This window comes from Canis lupus, chromosome 19 (assembly GCF_048164855.1).
Source record: "Canis lupus baileyi chromosome 19, mCanLup2.hap1, whole genome shotgun sequence".
NCBI lineage: Eukaryota > Metazoa > Chordata > Mammalia > Carnivora > Canidae > Canis > Canis lupus.
Genome location: NC_132856.1, coordinates 40,244,950 through 40,271,913, shown reverse-complemented (window position 1 = coordinate 40,271,913; position 26,964 = coordinate 40,244,950). Strand labels below are relative to the sequence as shown.

The 26,964-nt window shown below is 37.3% G+C and overlaps 1 protein-coding gene and 1 pseudogene across 12 annotated transcripts in view; one reads left to right on the top strand and one right to left on the bottom strand.

Moving 5' to 3' along the window:
* DOCK3 (dedicator of cytokinesis 3) overlaps positions 1-26,964 on the top strand; it is a 502,472-nt gene that overhangs the window by 70,462 nt on the left and 405,046 nt on the right. For 11 of the 12 annotated variants that reach the window (XM_072786067.1, XM_072786064.1, XM_072786059.1 and 8 more), the window contains one exon: positions 7,836-7,919. In XM_072786067.1, coding sequence (XP_072642168.1) covers positions 7,836-7,919 — 84 coding nt within the window. Of the gene's footprint in view, positions 1-7,835; positions 7,920-26,964 lie in introns of those variants that run through there. The other variant, XM_072786063.1, reaches the window with a different exon arrangement.
* LOC140610247 (cofilin-1 pseudogene) lies at positions 20,103-20,750 on the bottom strand (annotated as a pseudogene).

The following is a 26,964-nucleotide window of genomic DNA, read 5'->3' as shown; positions in this document are numbered from 1 at the left end:
TCAGACAAGTATTGCCAAATACTGATATCAGTCTGTAGACACGTTTTAATTTGAGACTATGCATCATTTGGAAGGCATTTATGGAATTTGTTTAGCATCTTCTCTTGTTATTTGCCATTTAGCATGTTATTACATTGCAGATTAGAGTACTTCCAACTGATGGTCAGGTGGAAGTTCCTCAGTTGACCATTATATGGATTTTGAAATATGGAAATTTCCTTTGTAGTTGCATTGAAGTTTAAAAAAACCCTACAGGAACTGTATTTTGAGTACAAAAATGTGTATGTAATCCAAATTTGGTTTAGAATGGTGGAGATATTGTTTCTTTTTTTAACTTTTGAAAGTATGAGAAGTTTGGAAAGCAGTTTAACATTAGTTGTGATTTGAGTTGGCATCAGAATATCTTTAATATAGATATGCTTCACAAATAAGTGCAGTTTTAAGTTGCATTCATTAAGAAGCCTTATCAAGACTGAATCAAAAACTAATTTCCAAAACCATTTATTATTTGACAGTAATAGTGGATGAGGGAAGGGGTACCTGGCTGATTCAGTCAGTGGAGCATGTGACTCTTGATCTTGGGGTGTGAGTTCAACTACCACATTGGGTGTAGAGATTTTTAAAATTTATTTATTTATATTTATTTATTTATTTTTAAAAAATATTTATTTATTTATTTATTCAGAGAGAGTGAGAGAGAGGCAGAGACACAGGCAGAGGGAGAAGCAGGCTCCATGCAGGAAGCCTGACGTGGGACTCGATCCCGAATCTCCAGGATCATACCCCGGGCTGCAGGCGGTGCTAAACCGCTGCGCCACCGAGGCTGCCCTAGAGATTTTTTTTTAAATAAAATGTTTAAAAAATAGTGGATGAGGGAAGTTTTCACAAAAATTTCAGCCACAGCTTGAAGTGCGATAAAGTTACAATAAAACTTGAGCACTACTAAGTCATCTTGCTACTGTGCACTTGAGCAAGTCAGGATACTTGCTTTCTGTTTCTTATAAAAATTCACAGAAGTGAAGCTGATCAAGTTCATGAGAGCAGATGAAGTTCTTTGTTGACTGATGCAGAATAACACATGAAATAGTCATATAATTTCTACAGAGTATTTGCTAATGAATCAAATATTGAATAACCATAGATTTTAAACATCTTACATGTTTTTACAAGCTTTGTAAACTGGTCCAAGTTATTTTCTGTCCGTGTATATTTTCACTACATCAGTCATAACACATCTTAGTAGCTTCCACATCACATGGTACTGAGTTAGTGTTGACTCCATTTGTTCAGTCACTTCAGACTTGGAATTCACTTCTTGAATATAACGGAGCAGGATCAGTAACACATGTTGACTCATGAATCAAGGGAAGCAAAAAAAAAAAAACAAACAAACAAACAAAAAAAACAAAAAACAAAACAAAACAAAAAATCAAGGGAAGCCGCTAGGATTTCTTTACCTTTTAAAAAAGATATACAGGGATGCCTGGGTGGCTTAGTTGGTTGAGAGGCTGCCTTTGGCTCAGATCTCAGGGTCCTGAGATCAAGCCCTGCATTGGGCTCTCTGCTCAGTGGGGAGTCTTGTTTCTGCTCCCACCCCCGCTTATGTGTTCTCTCTCCATTTCTCTCTTTCTCTCAAATAAATAAAAATCCTTAAAAAATAAGGGTATATAATTCAGTGGTTTTAATGTATTTAGAAGGTTGAATAACTGTTATCACTATCATATTCCAGAATATTTTCATCACTCCATAAAGAATCCCTGTACCCAATGACAATCACTCCACATTTTTCTCTCCTGTCCAAGAAAATCACGGTTACTAGCCTACTTTCTATGTCCATGGGATTTGCCTATTCTGGACATTCCATATGAATGGAATCATGCAATATGTGGTTTTTTGTGTCTAGTTTCTTTTTTTTAAAAGATTTTATTTATTTATTCATGAGAGACACAGAGAGAGAGGCAGAGATATAGGCAGAGGGAGAAGCAGACTCTCCAAGGGTGCCCGATATGGGACTCTCTATCCCCAGACTGGGATCACACCCTGAGCTGAAGGCAGACGCTCAACCGCTGAGCCACCCAGGCGTCCCTGTGTCCAGTTGCTTTAACTTAGCGTAGGGTTTTTTTTTTTTTTTTGAGAGACTCACAGAGAGAGAGAGAGAGAGAGAGAGAGAGAGAGGGGGGCAGAGACACAGGCAGAGGGAGAAGCAGGCTCCATGTAGGGAGCCTGACGTGGGACTCGATCCCGGGTCTCCATGGTCATGCCCTGGGCTGAAGGCAGTGCTAAACTGCTGAGCCACCTGGGCTGCCCTAGCATAGGTTTTCAGGTTCATCCATACACTAGTATATATTAGTACTTCCTTCTTTTTATGCATGATCATATTCTATTGTATGGATATACCACATTTTGTTTATCCCGTCAATTATTTGATGGATATATGGTCTGTTTCCACTTTTGTCTATTACAAGTTGTGTTATGATCCTTTGTGGATAACTTTTTGTATGAGTAAATGTTTTCAGTTCTCTTGGGGTATATATGTAGGAGTGGAAATGCTGGATCATGTGATAATTATATGTTTAACTTTTTGAGGAACTGCCAAACGATTTTCTACAGCAGCTGTACTATTTTACATTTCTACCAGCAATACATCCCTCAGTTTTATTGTCAGTCTTTTTGATTATAGCCATTGTAGTGGGTATGAAATGGCATCTCATGGTTTTGATTAGCATTTCACTAATGACTAATGATGTTGAACATTTTCATGTTTTTTTTCTTTTTTAATTCAAATTCAATTAGCCACATATAGCACATTATTAGTTTCAGATGTTGTGTTCACTAATTCTTCAGTTGCGTATAATACCCAGTGCTCATCACATCACCCAATTACCCCATCTCCCTACCCACCTCCCCTCCAGCAACTTTCAGTTTGTTTGCTATAATTAAGAGTCTCTCATGGTTTTTCTCCCTCTTTGATGACTTCTCAGTTTTCCCTCCCTTCCCCTAGGATCCTCTGCACTGTTTCTTATATTCCACATATGAGTGGAACTGGTCGGTATTATTTTGAGTGAAATAAGTGAATCGGAGCATTTTCATTCTTTTAAGAGATTTTATTTGTTTATTCATGAGAGACAGAGAGAGAGAGAGAGAGGCAGAGACACAGGCAGAGGGAGAAGCAGGCTCCATGCAGGGAGCCCGATGCAGGACTGGATCCTGGGCTGAAGGCAGGCACTAAACTGCCGAGCCACCCAGGGATCCCGCATTTTCATGTTTTATTGGCTACTTGTATATCTTCCTTAGAGATATACCTGTTCTGATCCTTTTTCAATTTTTAATTTTTTATTGTAAATGTTCTTTTATATATTCTGGATGCAAATCCCTTGTAAGATATATTATTTGCAAATATTTCCTACCATTATCTGGGTTTTCTTTTCTTCCCCCCCCCCCCTTTTTTTTAAAAGATTTTATTTATTCATGAGAGATACAGAGAGAGAAGCAGAGACACAGGCAGAGGGAGAAGCAGGCTCCCTGCAGAGAGCCCGATGTGGGACTCGATCCCAGGTCTTCAGGATCACGCCCTGGGCTGAAGGCAGGCGCCAAACCGCTGAGCCACCCAGGGATCCCCCAAGATTTTGTTTATTTATTCATGAGAGAGACACAGGCAGAGGGAGAAGCAGGCCCCCTGCAGGGAGCCCAGTGTTGGGAGGGGGGGCACGACTTGATCCCTGCCTGTGGGATCATGCCCTGAGCAGAAGGCAGATGCTTAACCCCTGAGCTACCCATACATTCCTCCCTGGATTTTCTTTTTCATTTTCTTGAAGGTATCCTTTGCAGCACAAATGTTTTTAAGTCTAATGAAGTTCAATTTATTCTTTCTTTTTTTGTTTATAGTTTTGGTGTCATATATGAGAAAGCACTGACTAAGGTCATAAAGATTTACTCTTATATTTTCTTTAAGAATTTTATAGTTTAGCATTTATATTGTCTTTGATCCATTTTGAGGTAAAATTCCCATATTTTGAATTAGGTGTACAGTTTTGCCTAAAATCTATACTTATGTAACTCATTGTCATACACTATTTCTGTCTTTCCAGAATATTCTTTTTGTGCTACCTAATCATTTTGATTTTATTTATCTTAGATTAATTTAGCCTGTTCTAGATCTTTTTGTAAATAGAACTATGTAGTATGTACACTTTTGCATTTAACTTTTTTTATTCAGCATAATGATTGTGATATTTGTCCAATGTATTACTTGTATCAGTGGATCTTTATTTTTTTATGGCTAAGTGATACTGTATTTTTGAATATGGCATATTTTATCTATACTTATTGATGGCCAGTTGGGTTGTTTCCATTTCTGGGCTATTGTGAATAAAGCTGCTATGAATGTTCTTATAGAAATTATTTGTTTTGAGTTACTCTGATGAGGGGTTTATCACTTTTTTTGCATCTTTTTTCACTGAAATGTAGTTGACACACACTATTACATTAAATTTAGGTGAACAACATAGTGATTCAACAGTTCTGTAGGTTATGCTATGCTCATCACAAGTATAGTTAACCATCTGTCACCATATGACATTATTGTAGTATCATTGACTAACATTCTTAATACTGTACCTTTCATCCATGTGACTTATTCCATAACTAGAAGCATGTACCTTCCACTCCCCTTCACTCATTTTGCCTATTTCACCAATCCCTGGCAGCTATTAGTTCTCTGTATTAATGGGTCTGTTTCTACTTTTTTGGGTCCATTTTATTTTTTAGATTCCACACATAAATAATACGGTATTTGTCTTTTTTTAAAAAAAATATTTTATTTATTCATGAGAGACACACAGAGAGAGAGAGGCAGAGACACAGGCAGAGAGAGAAGCAGGCTCTACGCAGGGAGCCTGATATGGGACTCGATCCCGAGACTCCAGGATCACGCCCCTGCCAAAGGCAGGCGCCAAACCGCTGAGCCACCCAGGGATCCCTGTCTTTTTCTTTTTGACTTATTTCACTTAACATAATACCCTCTAGGTCCATCCATATTGTAATGAATGGGAAGATTTCATTCTTTTTTATAAATCATATTCCATTACACACACACCACATCATCTTTGTCCATTCATCTATCGATGGACACTTAGGTTGCTTCCATACCTTGGCTATTGTAGATAATGCTACAGTCAACAAAGGAGTGCATATATCTTTTTGTTTTGTTTTGTTTTATGCTAGGAGAGTTACCAGTTTTTTTTAAATTTATTTTTTATTGGTGATCTTTTCTAATTAATATTCTTATTTTCCTTGGGTAAATACCTAGTAGTGGAATTACTGAGTCACATCCCATTTTATTTTAAGTTTTTTTTAGGAGTCTTCATACTGTTTTCTGCAGTGGTTGGACTGATTTACATTCCCATCAACAGTGCGTGAAAGTTTCCTTTTCTCCACATCCTCATCAGCACTTGTTATTTCTTGTCTTTTTGACACTAGCCATTCAAAGAACTGATTTTAGATTATAAGACTTGGTATATAGTAGTATAAGTCCTTCAAGATTGACAAGGCTATTCTTGTTTCTTTGCATTCTTATATAAATTTTGAAATAAAATTATCATTTTCCTAAAAAAAAGACATGGGATGAAATTTAAAACAATTTTTAATTCTAGTATAATAATATACAGTGTTCTGTTATTTTCAGGTATACAATATAGTGATTTAACTATTCTATACATTACTCAATGCTCATCATGATAAGTGTACTCTTAGTCTCCTACACCTCTTTCACCCATCTCCCATCCATCTCCTCCCCTTTGGCAACCAGCAGTTCTCTGTATTCATGAGTCTCTTCTTTTTTGTTTATCTTTTTTTTCTTTCTTTGTTTTGTTTCCTAAATTCCACATAAGATTGAAATTATATGGCATTATCTTTCTGGACTGACTTATCTCATTTAGCATTATACCCTTTGGATCCATCCATGTTGTTACAAATGGCAAGATTTCAATCTTTTTTATGGTTGAGTAATATTCCATTGTGTGTATGTATATATACAGACATACTACATATATACATGCATGTATATACATATACACTACATATTCTTTACTCATCTATGAATTGACAGTTGAGTTGCTTCTATACCTTGGCTATTGTAAATAATGCTGCAATAAATACGGAATTTTGATTGATACTATAGATTTTCTCTTGTACATTTGCTGTTTATTTCATTAATTTTTGTTTATATATATATATTTTTAATTTATTTTTTATTGGTGTTCTATTTACTAACATACAGAATAACCCCCAGTGCCCGTCACCCATTCACTCCCACCCCCCGCCCTCCTCCCCTTCTACCACCCCTAGTTCGTTTCCCAGAGTTAGCAGTCTTTACGTTCTGTCTCCCTTTCTGATATTTCCCACACATTTCTTCTCCCTTCCCTTATATTCCCTTTCACTATTATTTATATTCCCCAAATGAATGAGAACATATAATGTTTGTCCTTCTCCGACTGACTGACTTCACTCAGCATAATACCCTCCAGTTCCATCCACGTTGAAGCAAATGGTGGGTATTTGTCATTTCTAATAGCTGAGTAATATTCCATTGTATATATAAACCACATCTTCTTTATCCATTCCTCTTTCGTTGGACACCGAGGCTCCTTCCACAGTTTGGCTATCGTGGCCATTGCTGCTATAAACATCGGGGTGCAGGTGTCCCGGCGTTTCATTGCATTTGTATCTTTGGGGTAAATCCCCAACAGTGCAATTGCTGGGTCGTAGGGCAGGTCTATTTTTAACTCTTTGAGGAACCTCCACACAGTTTTCCAGAGTGGCTGCACCAGTTCACATTCCCTCCAACAGTGTAAGAGGGTTCCCTTTTCTCCGCATCCTCTCCAACATTTGTTGTTTCCTGCCTTGTTAATTTTCCCCATTCTCACTGGTATGAGGTGGTATCTCATTGTGGTTTTGATTTGTATTTCCCTGATGGCAAGTGATGCAGAGCATTTTCTCATGTGCGTGTTGGCCATGTCTATGTCTTCCTCTGTGAGATTTCTCTTCATGTCTTTTGCCCATTTCATGATTGGATTGTTTGTTTCTTTGGTGTTGAGTTTAATAAGTTCTTTATAGATCTTGGAAACTAGCTCTTTATCTGATATGTCATTTGCAAATATCTTCTCCCATTCTGTAGGCTGTCTTTTAGTTTTGTTGACTGTATCCTTTGCTGTGCAAAAGCTTCTTATCTTGATGAAGTCCCAATAGTTCATTTTTGCTTTTGTTTCTTTTGCCTTCGTGGATTACAGACCAATATCCCTGATGAACATGGATGCAAAAATTTTTGTTTATATTTTTATTATGGGGACTTTGTTTCTCAAAGTATAATCATCTTTATAATCATAATCAAATATAATATAAAACTGTTTATATTAGATAAGAAGCCTCCAGTGTTAATTTCTTTTTAAATAATTGAAACAGGGGTGGGGGGCCGGTTTTATAAATAAATCTATATATATATGTACATAGGAAAAAAAAATAATTGAAGCATATTTGCCCCAAAAGGACAGGTGAACACAAGTTATGCTGAGGGAAAGAAAGACTCTGCTTACAGAAGCATTTTTATACACATGTGTGGTATGGGGTAATTTTGCTAAAATGTCCTTCAATATACTGAGCTACTTTATATTACTATTCAAAATATAGACTGAATTGAAGGGAGCTTATGTATTTGAAAGATGAATTAGTGAAGAAGGGAAAGTATGTATTTAAGAAAAATTAGTAATTATTTTCTGTGACACTGACCTTGTCTCAGTATTTAAAAATGCTAATTGGTGTGTTTACCTTTGTTTTCCTAGTGATATGCAGCTTTCGAGGATCTGTCCCTCAAGGGTTGGTCTTAGAAATAGGAGAAACAGTTCAGATTCTTGAAAAATGTGAAGGTAAGTATGGACCTATATAGTACACAATTAGTGATAATTTTGGGTAGTATTATATACATTTATTGTGTAATCTTAGATTATAAACAATCATTTTGAAAGCATAATTGACCACATTATGATATATTGTTATAAAATCCTTCCTAATCTATGTTTATCATAAATGTAGGCTATTTTGGTTCTAATCTAATAGCAACAATTAAATAACTCAATGTTGGCCCTCAGAACGTAATTTTTACATACTATGTTAAATGATTAATTTTATAATCAAATAATCTTCCACCCATGCTTAGCTGCATTTGAATAGAATTGAATTGTAATTAGTTCATTTGTGTGTTTCTGTTTGACTGGATGTGATCGGTTATAATTAAAACAAGGCAGTAAATATGCTCAAATGAAGTTTGGCTTGACTATTAGCCTCTTCTGTGATGTATATAGTTATTTCTGCCATAACATCTATGTATTATTGACATAACAATGTAACATAAACATAACATAAAAATGTAACATTTTTCAAAATCATGCACTCAGGGGCACCTGGGTGGCGCAGTTGGTTAAGCATCTGACTATTGGACTCAGCTCAGGTTGTGATCTCAGGGTTGTGGGATTGATCCCTGTGTTGGGCTCTGGGCTCAGCACAGAATCTACTTAAGATTCTTTCTCCCTCACTCTTTGCCCCTCCCCTTCACTCTCTCTCCATCTCTAAAATAAATAAATCTTTAAAAAAAAATCATGCACTCAGATCAACAAGATACATAGGAAAAATTAAGTTAGGGAGAAATCACATAAAATCAGAGTATTGACAAAACCAAAATTGATACCATGGGTATCTGGGCAGCCTAGGCTGGCAGTTCAGCAGGACTAGAAGCCATCTCAAATTATATAACAGAATGGATGTATCTTGTAAGAAGTTACTGTGGCCAAAGATGAATGGATAAAGAAGATGTGGTTTATGTATACAATGGAATATTACTCAGCCATTAGAAACGACAAATACCCACCATTTGCTTCAACGTGGATGGAACTGGAGGGTATTATGCTGAGTGAAATAAGTCAGTCGGAGAAGGACAAAAATTATATGGTCTCATTCATTTGGGCAATATAAAAAATAGTGAAAGGGAATAAAGGGGAAAGGAGAAAAAAATGAGTGGGAGGTATCAGAAAGGGAGACAGAACATGAAAGACTCCTAACTCTGGAAATGAACTAGGGGTGGTGGAAGGGGAGGTGGGGGTGTGTGGGGGTGACTGGGTGACGGGCACTGAGGTGGACACTTGACGGGATGAGCTCTGAGTGTTATTCTATATGTTGGCAAATTGAACACCAATAAAAAAATAAATGTATAAAAATTACATAACAGAATGGAAATGTTGCTATATGAGCATGGGGATAGGGGAGACAATGCCATGTAAATGGAGCTCTGATCCAGTTGCCTACTGTTAAGGTGGATATGGAAGTAAGTATAACCTACCATGACCCAGGAATATGTAAATTTGGGAGTGCACTTTTCTGGAAAGGGAGCTCTTGTGCAGCAGTCATTTAACATTTTCTTAAAACAAATATAAATCAGTACCCTTTCATGATAAAATCTCTAGGCAAAATAATAGAAGGGATTTTTCTTAATCTGGTAAAGGATGTCTAATAAAAAGTCTATAGCAAATACCATTATTCATTTATAAAATATTGAAAGATTTCTCATTGAGATCTGAAAATGAGACAAGGAGACTTGGTATCATTGTATATGTTGAACATTATACTGGCAGTACCAGCTAGTGTGGTAAGAAAAATAAGATACGTAAAGAATGGAGAGATAAGATTGAAACTATCATTTGTACATGATTGTGTATATGAACATCCAATAGTTTCTGTTAAAAAAACTCTGGGGATAAATATGGGAACTTAAAAATATGATGGGTACAATATCAATATATTAAATATACATTATTTTATATCTATTTGCAACTAAGTACTAGAAAAAGAATTAAAGAAATAAGGTTATTTATATAGTATCACAAACATCAAATGCCTAGAAGTAAATCTAATAAAAAATGCAAGACATCTACATTAAAAGCTACAAAAACATTGTTGATAGAAATTAAGGAAAATCTAAATAAGTGGAAACATATACCATATTTAGATTGACAGACTTACTGTCATAAAGATGTCAGTTCTTCCCAGATTGATCTTTGTTTAATACAATCCCAACAAAATCCATCAGGTTTTTTCTTTTTTTTCCTATGGATATTGAACAGCCGATTCCATCATTCGTTTGAAAATGCAAAAGGTAACAAATAGCCAACACAATCATGAAGAAGGCAAGAAAGTGAAAGGTTTATACAACCAGATATGAAGACTTATTATAAATGAAGACATTGTGGTTTTGGGGCAAAGACAGAATAAATGAAACAGAATAGAGGGGCCAGAAACATACCATCATGTATATCATCATCAGTGATACATGAAAAAAGTGAAAGTTGCAGTGCACTGGGGAAATGATATCCTTTGCAAGAGATGATACGGGACCACCTGGAATAAAAAATGATAGCACATTCAGTAAGTGTTATTGTGTCAATATTGAAAGCAATGAATTGTGATCTCTACCTCATAGCATTTGTCCCAAACACCATTTTAAGATGGATGGTAGACCTAAATGTGAAATGTAAAACCATAATGTACCTTGAAGGAGATATAGGAAAATACTCTTCTTGACCTTTTCAATTTTGCTTTTCAAAAGACATCATGAAGGAGAGAAAAAAGGCAAGTCACGGCGAGAGAGATGTTTCACAAAGGACTTGTATTTAAAGTATCTAAACTATTACAAATCAAAAATAAGATATTCCAATAGAAACGAGCAGAAGGCTTGATTAGGCTCCTCACAAAACATATTCCAGTGGCTCATAAACATTTGGAAAGGTGATGGGACACCTGGGTGGCTCAGCGGTTGAGGTCTGCCTTTGGCTCAGGCCGTGATCCTGGGTCGGGGGATGGAGTCCCTTATCCGGCTCCCTTGGAGAGCCTGCTTCTCCCTCTGCCTGTGTCTCTGCCTCTCTCTCTCTGTGTTTCTCATGAATAAATAAATAAAATCTTAAAAAAAAAAGTTTGGAAAGGTATTTAATTTCATTCAGCAGGGAAATACAAATTAAAACCACAATGAGATACCACAACACAGCCACTGGAATGACTAAAATTCAAAACTTTGGCAATACTAAACTGCTGGTAAGGTGTAGAACAACTGTTACTTTCATACACTGCTGGTGGGAGAGGAAATGGGGTAACCAGTTTGGAAAAGTATTTGGCATTATTAACTAAAATTGAATGTACATATACCTGATGATCTAACATATCTATTCATAGGTATAAATCCAACAGCAAAATACATGTATAAGATGTTAGTGATCACTTTATTCATAATTGTTGCAAACCAACCTGGAAAAAATATATGTTCATCAACAGCAGGATGGTATATTCATACAATTGAATGTGACACAAAAAGGAAGTGAATGAATTATTACGTACAGCATTACAGATGAGTCTCACAGATACACTCTTTTTTTTTCAATAAATTTATTTTTTATTGGTGTTCAATTTGTCAACATACAGAATAACACCCAGTACTCATCTTGTCAAGTGCCCACCTCAGTGCCCACCACCTAGTCACCCCCACCCCCCGCCCACCTCCCCTTCCACCACCCCTAGTTTGTTTCCCAGAGTTAGGAGTCTTTCATGTTCTGTCTCCCTTTCTGATATTTCCCACTTACTTTTTCTCCTTTCCCCTTTACTCCCTTTCACTATTTTTTATATTCCCCAAATGAATGAGACCATATAATTTTTGTCCTCCTCCGATTGACTTCACTCAGCATAATACCCTCCAGTTCCATCCACGTTGAAGCAAATGGTGGGTATTTGTCGTTTCTAATGGCTGAGTAATATTCCATTGTATACATAAACCACATCTTCTTTATCCATTCATCTTTCGATGGACACCAAGGCTCCTTCCACAGTTTCACAGATACACTCTTGATTGAAGTCAGATGTAAGTGTTCGTGCCGTTATGGTCCTGTACACATAAAGTACTGAATCAGGTAAAACTAATATAGCTGGTGATATTTGTCGGAATATTGAAATAACCACCCTTATATCTGGCTTCTTTTGCTACAGTTATATCTGTGATATTGTTATTTGTAGTAGCAATCCATTTTCCTTTCTGTATCACTTTCAATTTAAGAGTGTGTGCATGTTAATGACTGAAAGAGACAGGAGTGGCATTTGGGATGCTGCTATTATTTTACTTATCTGAGTGGTGGACATACAGTTGTATATTCTTTGCAAGTTTACTTAGCTGTAGACTAATGATTTTCACATTTATGAATGTTACATACCAGTAAAAAATTTAAAAAATAAAAGGACTTGGTAAATTTTATGAGAAGTATAAAGATGCAACAACATGGTTATATCTAAAAATACATTGAACAAATGAACCAGATATGAAAAATTACATTCTCTATGATTCAACTTATATGAAATTCAAGAACAAGCAATACTATAAATCTGTGATGATAGAATAGTGGTTGCCTAGGAGAGTATTGACTGGAAAGAGGCATGAAGGAACTTTCAGGATGATTGAAGAGTTCCGTGTCTTGATGAAATCTGGGTTATGTGTGTATTACACTTGTTAAAGCTTATAGAATGGTACATTCACAGTCTGTGCATGATATTGTATGTAAATTATGCATCAATGAAATGGATTAATGAAAAACCAAGTTACAAACTGGAATTTTTTGCGATATAAATGACAAGGATAATATAAAAGAACTCATGTAAACCAATGCTAATAAATAACAAGTGAATAGAAAAATGAACAAAAATATGACTATGGACTCCATAGAAATGCTCAGTCTTGTCAACAAAGAATAGCAAGCTACAATCAGAGTGATGAACAAGTCTATACATACTAGTTTGAGAATAAAATTAGTCTGATCTATCCAGATGTTGACCCAGATATTTTTCAGTGGGAATTCTTATATGGAGGATAATGGGGATATCTTGTGATGTTAGATGTGCATATCCTATGATTTAGCATTTAAATGGCTAAGTGTATACCTTAAAGAAGTGTTTTTAAAGCTATCCTCATCAAATCATTAGTGGATTACAAATTTCATTTAGTGCTCACTATCAACATTAATAAAAAATATCAGGAATATTTTGCTATATCAGTTATGATCTATTTACAGTAATAATTTGAATAGGGAATATTTAATATAAATGTTAACTGGTAAAAAGTAATTACTAAAAGGGGTAAAAAAACATTAAAAATTTATAGAAGTAACAGGTGCCAAAGTCAGTGACTACTGAGGAAAAGTCAGTAAGCAAGGAATTAATTTAAAAGAACACTCTCCTGTCTCAAGGCAAAGATTCAGATCCTTTTGGAAAGGCCATGGCTGCCATAGGAACATGTGGCCTGTCAGTGGTCAAGAAACTTGCCAGAGGGCATGGGTTAGAGCTGGCCAATAGCAACAACCTGCTGGGTAGCAGTAAAACTTATGGAATGGTATGAGTGAGCCAGAGCTGGTCCATAAGTGCAGTTCCTCAGATGCCAGAGCCTAAGAGCCATAGCTTGTCTGTGGAGGTGGCTGAGATAAGCACTGCTGGGCCTCCAACATGCCGGTCATCTGGCTAGGGTGCTGACAATAAAAGAGTGCACTGGAACCAAGAAGGGAAACTCCTTTCTGCTATGGGCTTGCCGTGTCACATGAGTACTCTATTGACAAAGCCTAATGTGGGTGAGTTTGCAAAGAAGAAATGTTGATAGGCTCTATATTAGTCTAGGATTGCCAGAAAAACCAGTAGGAGATATATAAGCATATGTATAAATTTATTACAAGGAATTGGTTTGTATGGTTATAGAGGCTAAGAAGTCCCAGGATCTAGAGTTGGCAGGCTACAGACTTAAGTGAACCAATGTTCTAGTCAGAGTCAGAAGGCCTGAGAACCAGGAGAGCTGATGGTGTAAGTTTCAGTTGGAGTACAAACCTGAAGGCAGGAGGAGGCCAGTGTCCTAGCTTGAAAACGGGCAAAGAAAGTGAAATCTCTCTTATTCCACCTATTTGTAGTATTCAAGCCTTCAGTAAATTGGATGAGATGAGCCTCACTCATATTGGGGAAGACAGTCTGTTTTATTACTCAGTTTACCAATAAAAAATGTCAATATGATCCAGAAACTCTCATATACACACCCAGAATAATATTTAACAGTGTCTGGGCACGCAGGTAGTGCAGCCAGAGTAACACATAGGATTAACCATCATAGAACTTAATTCCAGAATTAAAAAGCAGGATAGACAAGGGTAGATTGGTCCTGAGGGGTAGTCAATTGGTAGGTGGCATAATTGCATGTAGCATCATAGATTTTTTTCTTTGTGAGATTTGCTTCAATTTCATGTGTATGGGATTATGATACAAAATCTATTTCTAAATCTAGGCCATGGTAGGAAATATTTGAATGTATTAGTCTGGAGAAACTTCTGCAAATGTGCATATGAAGACACCTACAGCATTGTGTGTAGGAGCAAAAAATTGATAACATCCTAAATGTCTACCAAAGAAAATAAATTTTGGGATCTAACATATAGCATGATGATTACAGTTAATAATTCTGTAATATATATTTTAAAGTTGCTAAGAGTAGATCTCAAACATCGCTACAAAAGGAAATGCTAATTATGTAACTTGATGGAAGGGTTAGCTAGCTGCTCTATGGAGGTAATAATTTTCCAGTATATATGTGTATCAAATCAAAGTGTATCAAAGGTGTAATGTTGTACACCTTAAACTTACACAGTTATATGTTAATTACAGCTCAGTAAAGCTGGAAAAATGTAAAAAAAAAAAAGGCAATAAAATAATAAAGAAAACAACATGAAAAATAACTTGTTTATATTTCTATTTCTTAATTTTTTCAAATTTTTAAAAAAGATTATTTATTTGAGAGAGACAAAGCAAGAGCACAAGCAGTGGGGAGGGTCAGAGAGAGGGAGAAGCAGACTTCCCATAGAGCAGGAAGTCTGATGCATGCATGGCTCAATCCCAGGGTCCTGGGGTCATGACCTGAGCCAGAAGCAGATGTTTAGCCGACTGAGCCACCCAGACGCCCCTAATTTTTTCCATTTTATTCTTATGTATTTACTCTGCAGTGGAAGATAAGATTTTAGCCCTGTTCTCCTTTCCCATCCCAAACATATACAAACATGCTTCTTACATTCTTCCAATATACTTATCATCCTGTTAGTTAAATTAGTATTTTTTTTTTTTAATTTTTATTTATTTATGATAGTCACACAGAGAGAGCAAGAGAGGCAGAGACACAGGCAGAGGGAGAAGCAGGCTCCATGCACCGGGAGCCCGATGTGGGATTCGATCCTGGGTCTCCAGGATTGCGCCCTGGGCCAAAGGCAGGCGCTAAACCGCTGCGCCACCCAGGGATCCCTAGTATTTGTTTTTATTACTATGATTAATTCATGGCTGATACATATATAGTATATTATCACTGTATCTTGTATTACTATTTGGTTTCTAGAATTAATATTTGACATATATATTTAACAAGTATATAATTTAAATAAATAAATAAAATACACACACACACATCACCTTTTCTTTTTTTTTTTTTTTTTTAATTTTTATTTATTTATGATAGTCACAGAGAGAGAGAGAGAGAGAGGCAGAGACACAGGCAGAGGGAGAAGCAGGCTCCATGCACCGGGAGCCTGATGTGGGATTCGATCCCGGGTCTCCAGGATCGCGCCCTGGGCCAAAGGCAGGCGCCAAACCGCTGCGCCACCCAGGGATCCCCATATCACCTTTTCTTTATCCATTCATCCACTGATAGACACTTAGGTTTCTTTGTCTTAGCTGTTGTGAATAATGCTACAATGAACAATGGAAAAAAGAATCTAGTTTTAAGTTTTTGAGGAACTTCCATACTGTTTTCTGTAGTAGCTGTACCAATTTACATTTCCATTAACAGTGCACCAGGGTTTCCTTTTCTCTACATCCTTGTCAGCATTTGTTATCTCTTGTATTTTTGATGATAGTGATCCTAACAGATGTGAGGTAATACCTCATTGTGTTTTGGCTTAGAATTTAAATTTAGAATTTTGATTTAGAAGTTATTTTGTGAGAGCAGTCAGGTGGCCTCAGACTTGATTTTGGTTGGTTAGTTAACATCATTTTCCCTGTCATAAATAATACCAGATTCTAATTGTTTCAAGAGCCAATTCAAGCAGGTACTCTGTCTTTATTACATTCCCTCCAAGCCAGGAATTCCACTTAAATTCACTTGCTGGGCTCATGTTTATAAATGACAGTGTGTAGTAAAATTCTCTGGCTTCCTTAGAGAATACTTCCCGAGATAGTATTTATTGCTTATGACATATGCTTTGTGCTGGAAGACTCATGTCACTTATCCCCATTGTGTCTGTTTGCTGATTTGTTACCCGTATAGCTCTCCAAAGCCATCTTATTCATACCTTGTTTTACTGTCTAGATTCATGATCCATAGGGTGCTTTGACTTTGGGTCTTGTAGGTATTCCTACTATGGGTTTCTTACTCAATTCCTTCTTCCATTTTACTTTGAACATTTCTGTCTTCTGTCCCCTTTCTTATTGTCTTAGTCTGATTTGACTTATCTGCCTATTCCTGTGCTGTCCTTAGTCCTAAAGTTGATGCTGGCTTTTCTGTAAGAAAATTTCCACTACCAAGCTGGAGAGTGTACATCTGATTTTTTTCTTAAATTATATTATAGATACGATAATATATATATAATATATATTTAATAACAGGTTTCTTTTTTAAAGTGTGAAAAAGCAACTTGTAAAAAAAGTTTAAAAATAATCTTTTATTCCAAGGGATCTAAGTAATGTAAATATTTATTAATTCTTTAGTTTCTCTGTGATTAGAATGAATCCAAATGTACAATAGTTATTTTGTTTGCAGAGGGAGAAAAGAAATAATTAATTCAGTATTCATGTTGCTCAAGGTGAATCTATCAGTGAATAGGCAAGGTGAGCCAGTATAAGTCATCTAGAAATCTCCTGATTTCCTCTTCTAATTTTTGATTCATGCATATTCCAACCAGTAAGACTATTTTGTATCAACTTTTCATTTGCTTAATATTTGGTTTTCCTTTTCTTTTTTTTTTAAAACTTATCACCCATTTCCTTTTTTTTATTTTTTATTTTTTATTTATTTATGATAGTCACACACACAGAGAGAGAGAGAGGCAGAGACATAGGCAGAGGGAGAAGCAGGCTCCATACACCAGGAGCCTGACGTGGGATTCGATCCCGGGTCTCCAGGATCGTGCCCTGGGCCAAAGGCAGGCGCTAAACTGCTGTGCCACCCAGGGATCCCCCTTTTCTTTTTTTTTTTTTTTTAAAGATTTTATTTATTCATGAGGGATAGAGAGACAGACAGACAGACAGACATAGGCAGAGGGAGAAGCAGGCTCCGTGCAGGGAGCCCAACGTGGAACTCCATCCCGGGTCTCCAGGATCATGCCTGGACTGAAGGCGGCGCTAAACTGCTGAGCCACCTGGGCTGCCCCTGGTTTTCCTTTTCTTATCTTGCCTTTCTATAATATTCAGACTAAGAGTCAGTATCAGCATCTGCAAACCAGTGTAAACTTTGATATATATATATCTATATATATCTATATCTATATCTATATCTATATCTATATATATAGAAATGAAAGAAGGTATTGTTGAAAAATTATGTAATAAATAAAGAGACTCCAAGTTTAGGTACCATCTTTATTAGTTTCTATTGTACTTTTTTGGATTAGTATTTGCTTCCACTTTCTAATGGCATTTAAAAACTTAAGCTTTTAAATACTAACCCTTTATCTATAATGTCATTTGCAAATATCTTTGCCCATTCCGTAGGTTGCCTTTTAGTTTTGTTGATTGTTTCCTACACTGTGCAGAATGATGAAGTTCTAACAGTTCATTTTTGCTTTTGTTTCCCTTGCCTCCAGAGATGTGTCTAGTAAGAAGTTGCTAGGCCTAGGTCAGAGAGGTTGCTGCCTGTGTTCTCATCTAGGATTTTGATGGCTTCTTGTCTCACATTTAAGTCTTTCATCCATTTTGAATTTATTTTGTGTATGGTATAAGAAAGTGGTCCAGTTTCATTCTTCTACATGTTGCTGTCCACATAACACACTCAACACTCCCCAAAATAAATAATCCAGTTAAGAAATGGACACAAATTGGGATCCCTGGGTGGCGCAGCGGTTTAGCGCCTGTCTTTGGCCCAGGGCGCGATCCTGGAGACCCGGGATCGAATCCCACGTCGGGCTCCCGGTGCATGGAGCCTGCTTCTCCCTCTGCCTGTGTCTCTGCCTCTCTCTCTCTCTCTGTGACTATCATAAAAAAAAAAAAAAAAAAATTAAAAAAAAAAAAAAAAGAAATGGACACAAATAGACATTTTTCCAAAGAAGATATACAGAAGACTAAAAGACACATGAAAAGATGTTCAGCATCACTCATCATTAGGGAAATACAAATCAAAACTATACTGAGATGCTACCTCACACTCATCAGAATGGCTAAAATTAGCAAGTCAGGAAATAAAAGATGTTGGTGAGGATGTGGAGAAATGTAAATCCTCTTAAATTGTTGGTGGGAATGCCAACTGGTGTAGCCATTTTGGAAAATATGGAGGTTCCTCAAAAAGTTAAAAACAGAACTACCGGACACCTGGGGAGCTCAGCAGTTGAGCATCTGCCTTCGGCTCAGGTCATGATCCTGGGATCCTGGGATTGAGTCCCACATCAGGCTCCCTGCTTCTCCGTCTGCCTATGTCTCTGCCTCTCTCTGTGTGTCTCTCATGAATAAATAAATACAATCTTTGAAAAAAAAAAGACAAAAACAAAAAGGAGGAATAACATTTTTGGTGAAGCTATTGAAATAAAATGTTTATCTTTTAAAAACAAAACAAAACAAAAACAGAACTACCTATGACCCAGCAATTGCACTACTAGGTATTTACCCAAAGGATACAAATACACTTATTTGAAGGGGCACATGCACCCCAATGTTTATAGCAACATTATCAACAATAGCCAAAATATGGGAAGAGCCCAAATGTCCATCAACTGATGAATAAAGATGTGATATCTGTATAAAATCAAATATTACTCAGCCATCAAAAAGAATGAAATCTTGCCATTTGTAATGATGCGGATGGAGTTAGAGAATATAATGCTAAGAGAAATAAGTCAGAGAAAGTTTCACTCAAATGTGGAATTTAAGAAACAAAACAAAGAACAAAGGGGAAAGAAGGAAAAAAAAGAAGGAGGCAAATCATAAGAGATTCTTAACTATAGAGAACAAACTGAGGGTTGCTGGAGGGGAGGTGGGCAGGGGAATGGGGTAAATGGTGATGGGTATTAAAGAGGGCACTTGTGATGAGCTCTGGATATTATATGTAAATATTAAATCACTAAATTCTACTTCTGAAACCAAAATTACATTATATGTTAACTAGAATTTATTTTATTTATTTATTTATTTATTTATTTATTTATTTATTTATTTATTTATTTAGTGTGTGTTGTTGGTTTTTTTTAATTGAAGGTCCCTTACTGGTCCTGTTTCCATGAGTGCCAAGACAGGGGAAAAGGGGAGGGGAACCAGGTGGCGCAAGGAAGGGTCATCTCCACAACATTCCATTTATAAACAGAACTAAACAGACAAGCACAGAGTCACTATTGCGGTTAGAAGTTGGCAGCGGGATCCCTGGGTGGCGCAGCGGTTTAGCGCCTGCCTTTGGCCCAGGGCGCGATCCTGGAGACCCGGGATCGAATCCCACATCGGGCTCCTGGTGCATGGAGCCTGCTTCTCCCTCTATGTCTCTGCCTCTCTCTCTCTCTCTCTCTCTCTCTCTCTCTGTGACTATCATAAATAAATAAAAATTAAAAAAAAAAGTTGGCAGCATGGGAAAAGGGAGAAACAGGTGAGGAGCTGGGGCGTCGTTAAAAAATAATACAGCCCCCCCCCCAAACTGGGGTGCCTGGGGGGAACTTGGTCTGCTTCAACCCAAAAGGAATCAGAAGATCAAAAATGGTTTGGGAAAGCCAGAACCGTCAGGGATAGAGGGAGGAGGAAGGTCCAGAGGGTGAGGGGGCTGTTTGGCAACTGGGGTGAAGAGATTGCCCTCCCCCTGCTGGGATCCCCCCAGCCCCTCTGGTCTGGCAGGAAGGGGGCAGCCTGCAACCCCCATGGGCAGGTCTGGGGCTGCCAGATGCTCCAGGCAGGGGGCTGGAGGGGGCTCACAAAGGCTTGCCCTCCAGAGAGATGATGGCACTGCCCCCCCCAGTTTCTCTGCCAGGGTGCAGCGGTCCTTGACCTCCTTGTAGCAGTTTGCTTGTAACTCATGCTTGATCCCGGTCAGCTTTTTCTTGATGGCATCCTTGGAGCTGACATAAATCATTTTGCTCTTAAGGGGTGCAGACTCAGGTGCCCAGAAGATAAACACCAGGTCCTCCTTCTTGCTCTCATAGGTTGCATCATAGAGGGCATAGTGGCAGTCCTTGTCTGGTAGCATCTTGACAAAGGTGGTGTAGGGGTCGTCTACAGTCTGGCCCACGTCACCTACCAGGATCTCCTTGCCCTCCTCGAGGATGATGTTCTTCTTGTCCTCGCTCAGGCAGAAAAGAACTGCCTTCTTGCGCTTCTTCACCTCCTCTGGTGTTGAAGACTTACGCACCTTCATGTCATTGAACACTTCTGACAGCATCAGAAACCGCCACGCCAGAGGCCATGTTTCCGGAAGTGAAAGGGAGATAGCAAAACGGGTCAGAAGAGATGAGAGCCGCTGCAGCTGCCGCCAGGATCCAACTGAACCTGTTAACTAGAATTTAAATAAAAACTTGAAAAAAATAAAAACTTTAAGTTTTAAAGAAATTTTATGGATAAGAAAATTTGCATCTTTCTGATAAGTCTCCTTGTGACTATAAAGACTATTTCTGTTCACTTTAAGAAATGATTTATGTATGATTTATGTATTTGTCACAGAATTTCAAATCACGGTACTTAGTGTACGTTTATATAATATAACTCTGAACTCTTAACTATTACTTTTAAATGCCTTTGGAAGATTTTTAATTATGTTTGCAACTTAAGTTAATGTTTAAAAGTAATTAAGAGTTTCATAATAATCATTTGCTCTCTACCATGTTCTGGGCAATAGTGGTAGATATTATACATTCATTATTTCAGCTAATACTTAATGTGACCTGTGAAACATTACTGCCTCCATATTTATTTGAGGAAACTGAACCTTATGAGAGTGAAGAGAAGATAGGTAGTATGTGGCAGAAAGGATTCTGCTTGTCTGCTCTGAGTAAGCTATTTGGAACTCATTGAGACTCTAGTTTTGGAAAAACTATTTCTTGAGATTCACTTCTAAAGTCTATTGAGTTGTGTAGGGCTTGCTGTTTCTTTACTTTCAAATAGTAAAGGTTACTATTTGAAATAGGTTACTTTCATAAGTGAACAAATAAACACTTAACAGGTGTGTTTATGAGGCTTTCTGTTTTTGGACATTTGAACAATAGAAGTTAGGAAGGTTTTCATTTGTGGAGTATTGTATGAGAGTTTGTTAAGTTACTAATATATTTTGGGTTATAAAAAAGAAGCCTCAGGATTTGAAGTTTAAATAGAGATGTGTTTGCCTCCTTTGGGTTTGTGGTGCAGAGGAGGATTGTAAATTTTTTTTGTAGTTTTGTATTTATACTTGAAATCAGATTTGTCAGGGGTTCAGAATGATGCTGATAATCTAAGTCTCATGAGACCTTTGATGAGTGGCCCAGGCATCTTAAACTGTTCTCTCTTCTCTTTGTACTCTCATTTCCTACCTATTCACTGCTGTTTCCTAGTATACCTTCATCAGGATACACCATTGGTTTTGTGAATAGGATAAATGGAATGGATCTTGGGAGACCAGGGTTCTACTTCTAGTTCTGTTGTGGATGATTTATAACAGCATGACTTTGTGATGCCTTACGTTCCGCTCTGTAAGATATTCAAAATAGCTATTTTTTCCATAGACATTTTAGGCTGATAGGTGAAGTTTGGGCTTCTCGCAGGAAAAGCACAGGTATGTTCAGATATGCTGGATGGTATTCCTCTCAATTTTTCTATTACACTTTGGGTGCTGCTACTAGGACTGAGAACAGATCATGCGTCTTTGTATACCATCTTTATCCCTTTTTGTGCCAGGTCTTTTTTTTTTAAAGGTTTTATTTATTTATCTGAGAGAGAGAGAGAGAGAGAGAGAGTATGTGAGCATGAGCAGGGGGGGAAGGGCAGAGGGAGAGGGAGAGGCAGGCTCCCTGCTGACATGGGGCTCAATCCCAGGACCCCAGGGTCACCACCTAAGTAGAAGGTAGATATTCAACTGAGCCACCCAGGTGACCTCTGTCAGGTATTCATTTTTTTTTAAATATTTATTTTTACTTATTAGAGAGTGTGGTGTGGAAGAGTTGAGGGAGAGGGAGAGAGGGAGTCACAAGCAGACTCTACACTGAGCATGGAGCCCACTGTGGGGGTTGATCTCAGGACCATGAGGTCATGACCTGAGCTGAAACCAAGAGAGTTGGATGGATGCTTAACTGATTGCACCACCCAGGCACCCCAGGTCTTTTTAAAAGACTTTTAAAATTCTTTTAAAAATTGCCTGCCTTTTAAAAATTCTTTTTAATCATTCTTTCATTTATTATTAAATGTGACCATAAATTTACAAACAGTGTAAAAATAAATGTTACGGCATATACATCTAGATGAATGTTATGTTTAGAGAAGTCACAATGGTAGATTATATAATTAATTCTAGTAATATTGAGCTTTTTTTTTTCAAAAATTATTTGGAATGCCCCTCAAAATAATTTTACAAACTCCCAAAAGGATGAAAATTTGCTACCATATTGAAAGAATGTTTGGGAACTTTTGGGTTATGATGGAGTATTGAATATTCGTATTTGATTTTACTTTTTTCTGAAATACTACAGAATGAAAGTATAGAGGTTTAAAATTGCAGTGCACCCACAAGAATAGGCAAAGTTGGCAAGGCATTGGAAGAGTGGAAACTATGGTTTTACCCACCAAAGGTAACTGAATCCCAGGCATGTAGTAGAAAAAAGCTGGGAACCAACCTTCTTTATACTGCAGATCCTTAAAAGACAGGAATTGAAAGACAGGAATTTTGGAAATGAGCATGAAATTATATAGCTCTTCTTCTCCCTTCATTTCATTTGGTGGCAGCTCCTCTCTTATCCTGGTACAAGGTAGTTTGTTTGTTTGTTTATTTATTTGAGAGAGAGAGGCGCAAAGGGAGAGGGAGAGAGAGCCCAAAGCAGACTCAGTATTAAGTACAAAGCCCAACACGGGGCTTGATCTCATGACCCTGAGATTATGACCTGAGCTGAAACCAAAGTCAGTCACTTAATTAAGTGAGCCACCCAGGTGCCCCATCCTGGTAGAAGTTTTGAGGTTTATTTTTGTTAGAGGATAAATAGAGCATATGTGGGTTGGGAGACTTCACAGTTCCATAGGAGATAGGCTTTGTATTGAAAACTGGGGATTGTGACAATGTGCATACTGAATACAGAAACTTCTAGCCTTCATCTCCCACCTGGCTCTGGAAATACTGGAAGTCAGACCTTTACCTTCCAAAACAAAAGATTAGAAGACTCTTTGGGGACAGTCTGAATAGGTAGGGCAAGATGAGGGACTTAGAAATATTGATTGTGCCAGTTATTGACTTATTGTCTCTGAATTCTGAACCTGCCCTTCTTAGCCCTTTTTTTGTGATGCTAAAGCTGGAGACTCTGCAAACCACATTTCTTCTTTGCCAGCTGAATATTTGTTAGATTTTGCCAATAAAGAGGTACTGTAGGGAGACTACTTGCTTGGGTGATGAACGGACTTGGTTCTTCCTGTTTTTATTTTATCCCTGTAGTTAACTGCTCTTCAGGCAGTTGGTCTCTACACTATTCTTCATGGCAAGTAGCAGTCTTGGTTTTGGTGAGTGGCCTCCAGCAATTACCACTGTAGCAGAATAGCATGTTTCTGCGGTGGCCCACCATTTCATCAAAGATCAGTATCTTCGCTTTTTGAGACCTGTTCTGTAAGTTACTAAGCTGTGTTTCTTGTTTACTTTTCTCTTAGCTGTAAAGATGGCAATATCTTTTCATAGTTGCTACCTTGGTTATATCTTAGAGTTCTCGTTTATATTTTAGTCATTTACCATCTTTTACCTATTAATGGTTTTTTAATAATACATTTTTTTTGTTTGAAAGATTGGTTTTTGTCTCCTGACTAGACCCCAGTTGATACTCTGATATCAGGGTTTTCACAACAAATGGTAGTGAGATCTCTAAACAGTGAATCATAAGGTCAGCAAGATTCATTCACCCATGCATTTAGAGCTTATAATATACTTTTGATTTCCTTTCTTTTAAATATGAGCAGACAACCAATGATACCAGGTATTTGAGGATGCCTTTAATATGAACAATGGCTCTTCTCCTTTCCTCCAAAAAAAGAAGAAAGAAAAGAAAAAGAAACTCATGGGAAGGAGACTACATAGGTTGGAGAAAACTTAGAAAACAAGCCTTGTGAATGATTTCCTCAGAGATAAAAGAAGACATTGCATTCATGAAACTAGAACAGGATACTATTAAAAAGGAACATTAGACAACAGAGAGGAGTTCTTGGAAATTAAAAAACATGATAGCAGGAATGGAAAATCTCAGTAGAAGGGTTGGAAAATAAAAAAAATACAAGTCATAGAAGATTAGAGAAGATAGGACAATGCAAAGTCGGCTTTAAGAGGACATCAGTTGGTGGAGATTCAGAAAAACATAGAGGAAAGAAACTGAGGGAAAGAAATTGGCTATGAAATAATTCAGGAAAATTTTCCGGAATGGGAGGACATGGCTTTTCATATTGAAAGGACCCAGCAAATACCTAACACAAATGGATGAAAATAGAGCCATATCATTGTGAAATTTCAGAGTATTGAGACCAAGAAGATTCAGCTATCACTCAGAGATAGAAAAGAGCATGGTGTATACAAAGGACTGGACTTTAACTGTGGGAGACAGCGGAGTGATGTCTTCAAAATGTTGATGGAAAATGATTTATAACCTAGAATTTTTATCAAAATCCAGCCAAACTTTGAATTGAATAGGAGAATATACTACATGTATTTTCCCAGTAGTTCATTTTTGTTTTTGTTTCCCTTGCCTTTAGAAATGTGTCTAAAAGAAGTGGCTATGGCCAAGGTCAAAGGGGTTGCTGCCTGTGTTCTCCTCTAGGATTTTGATGGATTCTTGTCTTACATTTAGGTCTTTCCTCTGTTTTGAATTTTTGTGTATAAGAAAATGGTCCAGTTTCATTTTTCTGCATGTGGCTATCTAGTTTTCCCAACACCATTTGTTGAAGAAACTCTCTTTTCCATTGGATGTTCTTTCTTGCTTTGTCAAAGATTAGTTGACCGTAGAGTTGAGGGTCCATATCTGGGTTCTCCATTTTGTTTCATTTATCTGTATGTCTGTTTTTGTGCCAGTACATGCTGTCTTGATGATCACAGTTTTGTAATAGAGGTTGAAGTCTGGAATTCTGGTACCCCAGCTTTGGTTTTCTTTTTCAACATTCCTCTTCTATTTTGGTTCCATACAAATTTTAGGATTATTTGTTCCAGCTCTGTGAACAATGTCAGTGGTATTTTGATAGGGATTGTATTGAATGTGTGGATTGTTCTGGGTAGCATAGACATTTTAACAGGATTTGTTCTCCCAGTCTATTAGGATGGAATGTTTTTCCATTTCTTTGCATCTTTCTCAATTTTTTTCATAAGTGTTCTATGGTTTTTAGAGTACAGAGGTAAAGGTACCGCTTTGGTTTATTCTAGGTATCGTATGGTTTTTGGTGCAATTATAAATGGGATTAATTCCTTAATTTCTTTTTCTTCAATCTCATTGTTAGTATATAGAAATGCAACTGACTTCTGTGCATTTATTTTGTATCCTGCCACATTGCTGAATTCCTATATGAGTTCTGGCAATTTTTGGATGGAGTCTTTAGGGTTTTTCACATACAATATCATGTCATCTGCAAAGAGTGAGAGTTTGACTACTACTTTGCCAGTTTGAATGCCTTTCTTTCTTTTTGTTGTCTGATTATTGAGGCTAGGACTTCTAGTACTATGTTGAACAACAGTGGTGAGAGTAGATATCCATGTTGTATTTCTGATCTTAGGGAAAAAGATCTGTTTTCCCCCACTGAGAATAATATTGGCTGTGGGCTTTTCATATATAGATTTTATGATATTGAGATATGTTCCCTCTATCTCTACACTGTGGAGAGTTTTTAATCAAGAAAGGATGCTGTATTTTGTCAGATGCTTTTTCTACATCAATTGAGAAGATCATGTGGTTCTTGTCATTTCTTTTCTTAATGTGATCTATCACAATTGATTTGCAAATGTTGATCCACCCTTGCAGCCAGGAATGAATCCCACTTGGTCATGGTGAATAATCCTGTTAATGTACTATTGGATCCTACTGGCTAGTCTCTTGATGAGTATTTTGACATCCATGTTCATCAGTGATACTGGTCTGTGATTCTCCTTTGTGATGAAGTCTTTGGTTTTGGGGTCAAGGTAATGATGCTGGCCTCAGAACGAGTTTGGAAGTTTTCCATCCATTTCTATTTTTTGAAACAGCTTCAGTAGAATAGGTATTATTTCTTCTTTAAGTGTTTGGTAGAATTCTGGTGGGAGACCATCTGGCTCTGGACTCTTGTTTGTTGGGAGGTTTTTGATTACTGCTTCAATTTCCTTGCTGGTTATTGGTCTGTTCAGGTTTTCCATTTTTTCTTTTTCTATTTTTTTAATTTATTTTTTATTGGTGTTCAATTTACTAACATACAGAATAACCCCCAGTGCCCGTCACCCATTCACTCCCACCCCCTGCCCTCCTCCCCTTC